This window comes from Xyrauchen texanus, chromosome 35, assembly GCF_025860055.1.
Source record: "Xyrauchen texanus isolate HMW12.3.18 chromosome 35, RBS_HiC_50CHRs, whole genome shotgun sequence".
In the NCBI taxonomy this organism is placed as follows: Eukaryota; Metazoa; Chordata; class Actinopteri; order Cypriniformes; family Catostomidae; genus Xyrauchen; species Xyrauchen texanus.
Genome location: NC_068310.1, coordinates 7,544,292 through 7,556,729, shown reverse-complemented (window position 1 = coordinate 7,556,729; position 12,438 = coordinate 7,544,292). Strand labels below are relative to the sequence as shown.

The following is a 12,438-nucleotide window of genomic DNA, read 5'->3' as shown; positions in this document are numbered from 1 at the left end:
GCTAATGAGGGACACAACACTCCTGTTTTAAAGAATGAGTAGCTTATTAATAAAAAAAAAGTATTAATACATTAATAATAACAACAAATACATACATGCATATAATACATGTACTGTACATACTGTGACTGTGACACTTTTTCAGCAGCAGGATGAAATATAAAATTATATATTTCAAACAGAGCTCGAGTGGAAAAACTAGTTCATTGGCTTTTCAAGTGCTAGATGAGAACACAACACATTTTCAAAGGTTAACTTATCTGTGCATAGCTCACCAGATTACCGGAACACAATTGTGCAGTTCTGCATGACAGCCTTGTGACGTATTGAAAGCCGGTTAAGAAATATTATGAGTTCACTCATACTTTCTAAAGAAAACAACTTGCCACAATTACAGTGGCTGAACTTATATTAGAAGAAGCTGATGCTGTAATGTGCTACTAAAGGAAGCCTTTTAATTTTAATTTCTGTAGTCAAAGAATTATCACGATTTTTGTGTTGCCCAGCACTGAGCACTTGAAACACAGACAAGAGGAGTGATACAAACAGTGATGCATCCCAGTGTTGTTATAAGCAATATCAGGCAATTTAAATGAGTGGACCAGATTTAATTGTTTTACAATACTATTTTATTGGGGAGTCATTTGCACTATTAGACATGTTTCAGTTTAATCACAGCACAATAGGCCATTTTTCTCCAAATGGTAAGGCTTTAGAGAAAAACAGAATTTTAAGGTCCTAATTTTGAGAGTTGCATCATAAACTGTCAGGATTAAGAGTCTGCAGTACGCTCTTGAGTATTGACACAAATCCTCTAATGGCATGTTGGTTTGCAGGCTGCTGTTTGACAGATACCACCAAGCTTCCTTCACTGTCCGCGTCCCCCTGCAACAGTTCTGCGAGAATTAGGGTACCATCGCCCCTTGTGTAAAGGTAAGTCTTCCAAGGCTGGATGTCTCCTGGGGTGAAGGCTAGTGTCTGGATCTTCATCATCTGTAAGGCAGCTTGTAAAGTATCTGGAGTAGTTCTGGGCAGAGGGAAACCCAGAGTCTGTCTGTCAAGGACCTCCAGTTCCAGCCACATTCTCTCAAAAGTCTCATGGGATAGAGAAGGACCTAGAGACAGACTCAGTTCCTCTTGAGAGCCATTTGGGCTAGATTTGTTTCTGTCTTTACTTCCTGTTAATCAGAGAAATACAAATAATAGTAAGGGGAATGGATGTGAACAATTTATGTGATTAATCAAAACTACAAGCAAAAACTGTGAGCAAGGATGTGCAAAAGACCATAAAGTGCAACAAAAGGGCACTAGAAGTAAGATTCTCTGTAGAGAACAGGGGTGCATTAACACAAAGGCTTACACAGGCTGAAGCCCAGGGGTCCACAACTCACATGGGACCCAGCTCGCACCACCTGCCACCACATTTTCCCATATCCAAGTCTGAGGGACGAGCGTGTCTAAATGCAGCAGTGTTGACACAGAAACGGTGCCACCCGTGAAATGTGTCGGTGTAGCATGCACAGCAGTTCCTCCACCCAGACCAGATTTAAATAAACTTTGCACATTTATTTAAAAGAAAAAACTGAAATATCACATTGACAATAGTATTCAGTAACTTAGTACTTAGTTGAAGCACCTTTGGCAGCGATTACAGCCTCAAGTCTTTTTGGGTATGATGTGACAAGCTTTGCACACCTGGATTTGGGAATTTTCAGCCATTCTTCTCAGCAGATACTCTCCAGATCTGTTAGGTTTGATGGGGACCGTCGGTGGACAGGCATTTTCAGGTCTCTCCAGAGATGTTTAATTGAGTTCAAGTCTGGGCTCTGGCTGGGCCACTCAAGGACATTCAGAGAGTTGTCCCTAAGCCACTCTTACGGTGTCTTGGCTGTGCAGCTTAGGGGTCATTGTCCTGTTGGAAGGTGAACCTTCGGCCCAGTCTGAGGTCCTGAGCACTCTGGTGGAGTGTTGCAGTGATGGTTTTCCTTCTGCAAGTTTCTCCCATCTCCACACATGATCTCTGGAACTCAACCAGAGTGGCCATCGGGTTCTTGGTCACCTCTCTTCCCAATGCCCTTTTCCCCCTATTGCTAAGTTTGGCCGGGCGGCCAGCTCTAGGAAGAGTCCTGGTTGTTCCAAACTTCTCCTATTTAAGAATTATGGAGGCCACTGTGCTCTTGGGAGCCTTTAATGCAGCTGAAGTTTTTTGAAGCATTCCCCAGATATGTGCCTCGACACAATCCTGTCTCTGAGGTCTGCCGGCAGTTCCTTTGACCTCATGCATTTTCAGCTGTGAGACCTTATATAGACAGGTGTGTGCCTTTTCAAATCATGTTCAATCGATTGAATTTGCCACAGGTGGACTCAAATCAAAGTGTAGAAACATCTCTAAGATGATCCAAAGAAATGGGATGCACCTGAACTAAATTTCAAGTGTCATAGAAAAGGGGCTGAATACTATGTCAATGTGATATTTACATTTTTTCAAGTTTTCAAAAATCCTGTTTTGCTTTGTCATTATGGGGTATGGAGTGTAGACTGATGTGACATTTTATTACTCCACTACCCAAAATCCTTAAGAAAGATCCACCAATCAGATAAGTCACTGTTACCGTGGAAAGAAAGTTGCAGCAAGAGCTAGGGACTTGCATGAGTAATTTACTAATCAAAAAGGCACTCGTAACGCACCAGTTAGTCGACTGTTAAAACACTACTCGTATATCACAAAATGATTTTCCTTTGCACATTTGCCTGCCGTGTGCTACTTTGAATTACGCTGTACTTTCCCTCTGAATCTCTCACCAAATCTCACAGTTACAATTGAGTCTACTGGGGGGCACTGTGAATGTGTGTCAACAAAATGTTGCTTCAAAGGAGCTGTGATGGCTTCATTTAGTGTGTGTGCTTTTAGGCAAAGCGAAGTGTGGCAATACTTGTAATATTTGGATTCTAATTTAATTCACCTCTATTAATATTCGGTTCATGTTAGAGTCATTTATACCAATGGAAAAGGTTTTGCTTTTATCGTGGGGGAAAAAAAAGTAAAGCGGTACAAAAAACTCGGAAGCTTGTCAGACCAGTATGTGTGTATGTGCATGAAATCTCTGAATACAGAAAGTGCACATTTGATAAAAAGCCAACTTTCACCACCTGTTTTTCATGTGAAATGATAAACACGTGATAGCGTTTATGTAGATGCAGAATTTAGAGAGGTATGCACGTTACCCTATTGTTGTCACTATTGGTTCAATGTAAGATCTGTGGGAGTGCAAATGTTTTATAATCCTAAAAAGGGCAAACATATAAAAGGTGCATCTCAAAATTTATTATTTGCTATTTTTCAACACATTAAGGCCCACTGTGACAGGGCAGAGGGCGAGCCTCAGAGAGGGATAAAGGCCGGCTGAGGATGGTGGTGCGAGAGAGAGATAGTGTGTTTACGGGCAGCTGTCTGACATATGTTTTTGTCTTTTGGTTTAAGTTCTTAATTAAATAGAATTAATATTGTAAAGCTGGTTCTCTCCTCCTCCTTTCCATTAATTCCTTTACACATAATACATTTCAATGTTTTTTTCTAAAATCTTGCTTTTATTTCCAATTTAACAGCTTTTAAAAATCATGAAAATAATATGCAAAAGATTGGAGTGTTTTCCACGAATTCAGCTGTCTTCTCAGAAAGATGCACCTTGGACACTCCCACTAAAAAAGTGAGCAGTTAAGGCCTGTTGACACCAAGTAAATTTTTTCAAAGTGTGATTGTTCATTCCGACAAGCTTTTTAATGAGAACAATGGATTCTGATGCAGCTTTTCACATCAGGTCCGACAAATCTTCCACTGACAATCCATGTTCAAACCAGCATGTTGGTGGCACTGATCAACTGGCAAACACCAGCACTGGCATGCAGCTGATACACACCCCCAAAAATGATATGCTTAAAATAGTTGCGGTTCATGAACGGCTCGTCCTGCAGAATTTTTCGTCATTACAGCGGAAAAAACATAAAATTCTCCATCATTTTGGGGCATACAGATAAGTGTAAGACATCATTAGAGACTATAAAGGGTGTACTTTTATTTGTGTACACTCACAATAACAACAAAACCTTGTGCTTTTGTAAAATAAAGAAAATAAAAAGGGTGTGCTTTCAGCAGTCTCTGTGTTCGTGAGCATATTACACGTCACAAAAATGAACTGAAACTCCGTGAATACTTATCACACAAACATGAAACATATGTCTAAAGAAAGCTTAACATGTCTACTTTTAAATAAAATAATTCAAATTTAAAACAAATATTCTCCTGCAATGTACCGTAATCTGTATAAAACAAAGTGACGTACAATTTCTCCTGGCTCTATTCATACGCTAATGTGCTGAGGCGATCAATGCAAATGGTAAACGCCCCCGACTGTGCCATAAAAACAAAGTTCGTTCACTTTTCTGCGCGTTTGAAAGACAGCACGATACACATGTGAGAAAACTCCTGGATAGTGACGAAGAGTTACGATTTTCCTCAGTAGAAGAACGGGACTTTGAAGAAAGTTTGTATTTTGAAGAGAGACGATCCAGCCGAGGATACAATTTCGAATGAGTAAATCATTTATTTTTCATTAGTTGACATGTTATTTTATATAAACTTGTTCATATTTTACTAGTGGTACTGTTTCCAGATTTGCCAGCCATGATTCAGAGTATTGACATTTGAAATATGTCCTAATAAGCAAGTTTTAGTTACATTTAAATGCTTTTTCGAAATGACATTTCTAACACTAAAAGTGTCTTACATAAGTTCAATTGCTATATTGTTTTGTATGAGGGATCAGGATGGTCTTCACATCATTTTGTAGCAAAAACTAAAGACTACAAGATCCAGTTCTCAAAAGGCTTGTGGACAAATGTTTAGTATGTGTTATATGGCCTTATTTCAATGACTTTTTCAATGACAATTTTAGTTTTTTCAAAACCATGCATAAACGTTATTTTCTCAAAAATAAAAACATGTACACACATGTTGCTCACATATTATTGTAGCCCAGTTTGTGCTGAATACAGTGTTATCAGACATTAGCCATTAATGTGTTTTTAAGCAACTGAAAAAAGCACAAATGTCAAGGCATGTCAAAACTTCTATAGGGCCCAAAACACCCTCAGACCTCAGAGGGTTAATATACAATGAACATTATTGAATATGTAGCCTATATCACTCTGCCTGTTATATTCTCATGGCATTAAAAATATCAGCGAGTTTCGTCAATTTGTTTGCAATAAGCTTGTAGTAAAATATCATAAAAAGACGCGTTACATGCAATATCTTACTGTAGACAAATGAATTGCAGAACCACACTGCTATTTTTGTAGCAAGGATAATATCAAAAAGTATTGCAATCATTTAAATAAAGAAAAGGTTACGAGCCAGTGTTTTATTTTATAGCCCATTATTTCATAATATTACAGTATACATCATATTTTATACTATAGTCTACTGTTATTCTTAATGTACATTATTCCATGTGTATTTATATCACAGTACCATGTGTTATTATCCAGGCATTATAGTAACAGAATATGGTTTGGAAATCTATTCTCGTAGCAAAATACATGTGCAAATAAATATCCAACAGTGCTCTTTACTCACTTCAATAGCATAAAAACACAAATTATATACTCCTCAGAATGCATCAAAATCATGGAAAGAACATAATGAAACAGTTATGCCAAATTAGGTAAATAAATGCTTTAACAGCCTTCAATATAGGAATCTCTAGCAGCTGAAGGTGCGGGAAAGAGACAGGTATGTTTGTAGAACAATGACAGCAAAGCCTTCAGTACAGGGGTAAAATAGTTATATGGAGTCGGTGTGAATAGACCATCCATCAGAGTTTTGTCTCGCAAAATCTTCACCGATTTGGTGTCAACAGGCCTTTTTCTCAAGGAATTTTATTTTACAGTATGTTCTGGAAGTTTGCAGCAACAGGTTTTTTTTGTAAACTTCTTAATAAACGCATCATAACTTTTACCTTATGTACGGCCTAAAATTAAATAAATAAATGAATAAATAATAAAATAGATTATTTTTTTTACATAAATTAGATAAATATATAGACAGACAGACAGATAAATAGAAATGCTCCCCAAATCTTTTCTTCTCTGCTTTACCTGGCAACAGCTCCTCTTCTGTATTGCTAAATGGCTGGTCAGAGGCTGATATAATGACAGTTTGTAGACTTAAATCACGTCCAGTCAGCGGGCCAAGAGTGTTGAAGGCAGAGGCCCACTCACTGATGGGCTCCTGTTGTTGACCAGTAAGAACACTCATAGACGGATCAGATTTGGGTCCCGTCACAACTTTTCTTGTCTCTTCAACCCCATGCTGCAAAAGTCTGTAGTACAGCAGAGCCTGGTCACGCACACACATGTCACTCTCTTCCTCTGGATGTGCCCCCCACAAAAAAAAAAATAAAAATCAGAAGAGAATTATAGCAACAAGCTCTTGAAATATGAAATATAATTTTTCATTGTAAGTACATTTTAACAAATGTAGTTAACTTGTGTTAATAAATACAGCCTTATGGTTGTTACCCTTTTTAGATCAAGAAAAAGAATATGATTACGATATCAGATCTTTTTTTGCTTCAGTCATGTTGTACACACCTATACAGTAATGCAAGAGACGGCCCAGCATGTCTTGAGTCTCAGCAGGACGGCAGAGGAACATCTTTACTGAAGCGGTCAACAGCTCCATCTTCACTGATGAGGACATTTCAGTCTTTACCCCGTCTATGTATCCCTCCAGTACATAGGGGGCACTACTGATGAGTTCACCATGCTCTCCCAGAAGCCATAAAAGAGCTTGTTTTCCCTACGAGAAACAGAGACAGGATATGATGATCTCTGAAAATCAGGTTCTTCAGAGACGCATACACTAAATGGCCAGAAGTGAACATCTCCACCTCACACATTTTTGTTTGCATTTCACCCTGTAGATTCAAAATAACCGGTTCATAATAGTAATTCATTTGGGGACGCACCACACTGGTCGCAATGTAGATTCACAGAACCGCTCAAAAGAGTAATTTGTTCTGGAACAGCACTACAATGGGAAGCGCTGAATATTGCGCACAGTAGATTCAAAATAACCGGCTCATAAGAGTAATTTGTTCAGCCATCAGCCTTCACTGGATGCGTTGTATGTTTTGCACTGTAAACATTGCAGTCATTCATTAGGGGACCACACCATACTGATCGCAGTGTACGTAGATTCAAAAGAACTAGCTCAAAAGAATCATTCGTTCAGGAATCAGACTACACTGGACACACTGTTTGTTTCACGATGTAGATTCAAAATAACCACCTCAAGAGTCATTCATCCACGAATCAGATTATACTGGACACACTGTTTGTTTCATGATGTAGATTTAAAATAACCACCTCAAGAGTCAGTCATCCACGAATCAGATTATACTGGACACACTGTTTGTTTCATGATGTAGATTTAAAATAACCACCTCAAGAGTCATTCATCCACGAATCAGATTATACTGGACACACTGTTTGTTTCATGATGTAGATTTAAAATAACCGCCTCAAGAGTCATTCATCCACGAATCAGATTATACTGGACACACTGTTTGTTTCACGATGTAGATTTAAAATAACCGCCTCAAGAGTCATTCATCCACGAATCAGATTATACTGGACACACTGTTTTTTTCACGATGTAGATTCAAAATAACCGCCTCAAGAGTCATTCATCCACGAATCAGATTATACTGGACACACTGTTTGTTTCATGATGTAGATTCAAAATAACCGCCTCAAGAGTCATTCATCCTCGAATCAGATTATACTGGACACACTGTTTGTTTCACGATGTAGATTCAAAATAACCGCCTCAAGAGTCATTCATCCACGAATCAGATTATACTGGACACACTGTTTGTTTCATGATGTAGATTTAAAATAACCGCCTCAAGAGTCATTCATCCACGAATCAGATTATACTGGACACACTGTTTGTTTCATGATGTAGATTCAAAATAACCGCCTCAAGAGTCATTCATCCTCGAATCAGATTATACTGGACACACTGTTTTTTTCACGATGTAGATTCAAAATAACCGCCTCAAGAGTCATTCATCCACGAATCAGATTACACTGGACACACTGTTTTTTTTTTTTTTTTTGTGTACCTCTCATTCAGAGAAAGGTAAATGGAGCTATTGTTGAAATTGTTCGAGTTGTTTGAAGTTGTTAAGGAAAACAAATTGGCACTTTTTCCTTTTTTTTTCTTTTTTCCCTTTCCCCCTCCCTCTTCAAGAGCCGTTCTTCACAGTATTTCTTGAGTCTTTGACTATGGCTAGAAGGAAAGTAAATGCTGTTAAGAAAAATTAGGTTCAGTTTGTCTCATGGAAATGCAAAGGGCTTAATGGGGCTATAAAAAGGGGTAATGTACTAGCTCATCTTGGGAGACTAAGGGCAGATATCGCGTTTTTACAAGAAACGCATATAAGGAACCAAGACCAGGGCCGATTGAAGGGAACACAAGTTATTTCTGACTCCAGTGGACGTTAAGTTATAGTAGCAGGAAAACTTTATAACACACCAATATTGTTAGTTAATATACACTCACCTAAAGGATTATTAGGCACACCATACTAATACTGTGTTTGACCCCCTTTCGCCTTCAGAACTGCCTTAATTCTACGTGGCATTGATTCAACAAGGTGCTGAAAGCATTCTTTAGAAATATTGGCCCATATTGATAGGATAGCATCTTGCAGTTGATGGAGATTTGTGGGATACACATCCAGGGCACGAAGATCCCGTTCCACCACATCCCAAAGATGCTCTATTGGGTTGAGATCTGGTGACTGTGGGGGCCATTTTAGTACAGTGAACTCATTGTCATGTTCAAGAAACCAATTTGAAATGATTCGAGCTTTGTGACATGGTGCATTATCCTGCTGGAAGTAGCCATCAGAGGATGGGTACATGGTGGCCATAAAGGGATGGACATGGTCAGAAACAATGCTCAGGTAGGCCGTGGCATTTAAACGATGCCCAATTGGCACTAAGGGGCCTAAAGTGTGCCAAGAAAACATCCCCCACACCATTACACCACCACCACCAGCCTGCACAGTGGTAACAAGGCATGATGGATCCATGTTCTCATTCTGTTTACGCCAATTTCTGACTCTACCATCTGAATGTCTCAACAGAAATTGAGACTCATCAGACCAGGCAACATTTTTCCAGTCTTCAACTGTCCAATTTTGGTGAGCTCTTGCAAATTGTAGCCTCTTTTTCCTATTTGTAGTGGAGATGAGTGGTACCCGGTGGGGTCTTCTGCTGTTGTAGCCCATCCGCCTCAAGGTTGTGCGTGTTGTGGCTTCACAAATGCTTTGCTGCATACCTCGGTTGTAACGAGTGGTTATTTCAGGCAAAGTTGCTCTTCTATCAGCTTGAATCAGTCGGCCCATTCTCCTCTGACCTCTAGCATCAACAAGGCATTTTCAGCCCACAGGACTGGCGCAAACTGGATGTTTTTCCTTTTCACACCATTCTTTGTAAACCCTAGAAATGGTTGTGCATGAAAATCCCAGTAACTGAGCAGATTGTGAAATACTCAGACCGGCCCGTCTGGCACCAACAACCATGCCACGCTCAAAATTGCTTAAATCACCTTTCTTTCCCATTCTGACATTCAGTTTGGAGTTCAGGAGATTGTCTTGACCAGGACCACACCCCTAAATGCATTGAAGCAACTGCCATGTGATTGGTTGATTAGATAATTGCATTAATGAGAAATTGAACAGGTGTTCCTAATAATCCTTTAGGTGAGTGTATATGCTACTATTTATGTAGATGGGGAACATTTTGCCTAACCTGGATACCCATCAACTGATAATGGGATGTGACTTTAACTTCGTATTAGATCCAGTCTTAGACAGCTCTTCAAATAGAACAGTACCCCTATCTAAATCAGCAATAAAGAATACGTAAAAAAAAAAAAGAAAGAAGCAGTTCTCAGTTCCCAGTCCAACTGGCCAGTCAAGTTCTTTCACAACAGACTCAGTAAATAATTTTAGAATGAGCAGTGCTTTAATCTAGGCAAACAGTTTCTACTCTGAAGAATCTAAAATATGAGGAAGTTTTTGAATTGCTGATAGCGTCATAATTCCAGATTTCTGATTACTTTAGTGTCATTGCAAAGTGTGGAAAATAGTAATAATAAAGAAGAGTAGATGAGTCAAAACGTTTCACTGTTTTTGTAAATATGCAGTAAATTATTGTTTTTACTGTAGTTCAAAATCAACAGCAGGTGAATCATCTCACCTCACTATCTTGAGGAGAGTCAACACAGGCCTCCACAGTTTGACACACAGAGACTGTACTCTGAGGGCAGAACCACACCAAATCCCTGAACGTCTGTATGACAGCTAAACAGAGAGGAAGGCAGAGGGGAACTGGCAAATTCTGTAATCTGAAAACGGCTATTAGCAAACAAAGCTTTTATCTATGCTAGCGAGCAAACAATGTTAGACACAAACTCACCTATGTACATAATAGTAGTGCCTTTATAAAAAAAAGTTTCATTAAGCAAGCACTGTTTCGTTCATTCATTAACTAGAAGATATTTATTGTGATTCTTAACAACCCTCAAGTACGCACAAATATGGCTTTGCGTTCTATATTACCTGATGTTATGTGATCTTGTTTCAAAGCGAGCAGTCCAGTCAAGATATCCAGACACTTCTCACTGTATGTCCGTGCTATACGGCCTTGAAAAGAGCATAATTTAACTGAAATTGTACAGTAAAAATTGTAATTGAAATTGAACAATAAAAAAAAAAAGTCCTATCCCTCACAGCCTTGTTTTTTTTGTGTATAATTAAATATGGCATCAATTCCATTTAAGGTCTGTAGACTTTTCCAACTAACAGCATACCATTATTTGTCCCATTGCTTTTGACAGCTTTTACAGTTTTTCAGAAAATTAACCTATGAATGGCTTTCTTTTAGTTGTCTCTGCCTATTAAGATGGGATAGGAGAAGGTATTTAAACAGAATAAGTTACATACTACACCTTTTACTTGCGTGCAGCATTGCTATGCGGTCCGGTTAAATCCTGTATTGACCAACCATCATTTTGGCAGAAGCTTTTATTTTGGTGGAACACTGAAGGAAGACATATCTGTTGTGGTTGAGTTGACATTCTTCTGTCCTCAATATCAATGTTACAATGTTACTTTAGATTTGGAATGTAAATTTTGGCGGCCAAGCATATTTGGAATTACGCAAATGTGCAATTAGCGAATCCAGAGTTTAGTAAATATAAAGCTCTCAGTTCAGTAGCCTAACGTGTGTTTTGAGTATGTGTAACAGAGAACAGTGCTGCATACAGCATACAGTTCACTTACATACAGTAAGTGAAGCGAGCAGTACGTGCAGACTATTCATTCAATTAAATCACAGCACTTACAGTTTGATAACTGCACTGCATCATATTGCAATTTCGCTTTTGTTTTGATTAATTGTTTAGCCCTACAACAAAGGCACAAATGCCATGTTCTTTAGATTAAATATTATCTAACATAAAAAAACCTAATATTTTTCTTTCATTTATGGTGAATTTAAATAGACCAATAACACAATATTTGGTACCAAACTAGTTTGCTCCTATTGAATGATTATTTAGGCTTAATATGCAACACTGTTGCATAATTTTTATATTATTTATTTTTTCATTGTAAAAATTCAGCTATTTAATTTTGTTAATTGAATGTGTATGACTGAAGAAAATAATTCAATCACACAATTTAGTCTTACAAAACATGTCTAAAATTTTGGTAATAGGATTGCAAAAAATGCAAGCCTCATATAAAATAAAAAGAAAAGCAGCAAAATAATATTTAATCAGAACTAATATTTAGAGGAAAATCATTACACACCTTTAACCCTTTTTAGGGAAAAAAAAAAAAAGACATTTTTATTTTGTACCCTATTCAAGTGCCTATAACGGTCAATGTAACATTATCAACCAAAATGAGTTTAAAGATCTCCTAAAGACTCCAAGAAATGGAGTAGCAGTTTTCTGCCCTGTGTTGACGTATTTCCAATTGAAACCCTAAGTTTGGGTGGAACACATCGAAGGGCTCATTCATTTCCTTTTAAGTGGCCAATAGGCTTCAGTTCCATCACAGCTAAATGGTTGCAAGTTAAGTTAGAAGGGACATTCCCCTTATAGTGAGCTTTTGATTGGACAAAAATCAGATTTTTTTGTTTTCCTGATTTTTCAAGATCAGTCATTTGTATTTTTGTCCTTAATCCTTTAAGAAAATTCTTTTTACATTTTAAATGTGTATAAATTTTAAAAGTAATTTTTGTCAACATTTAGGTGTACACTAGCATTTGCTTCAAAGCTCACAGACCTGAACT

The 12,438-nt window shown here is 38.0% G+C and overlaps 1 protein-coding gene across 1 annotated transcript in view; it reads right to left on the bottom strand.

Moving 5' to 3' along the window:
* Positions 1–23: 23 nt before the first annotated feature.
* ap4b1 (adaptor related protein complex 4 subunit beta 1) overlaps positions 24–12,438 on the bottom strand; it is a 34,371-nt gene continuing 21,956 nt past the window's right edge. Inside the window, exons 7-11 of the mRNA XM_052105931.1 lie at positions 10,698–10,781; positions 10,336–10,439; positions 6,652–6,859; positions 6,157–6,429; positions 24–1,178 (exon numbers count right to left, since the gene is read on the bottom strand). Of these exons, the coding sequence (XP_051961891.1) occupies positions 757–1,178; positions 6,157–6,429; positions 6,652–6,859; positions 10,336–10,439; positions 10,698–10,781 (1,091 nt within the window). The 3' untranslated portion in view covers positions 24–756. The remainder of the gene's footprint in view (positions 1,179–6,156; positions 6,430–6,651; positions 6,860–10,335; positions 10,440–10,697; positions 10,782–12,438) is intronic.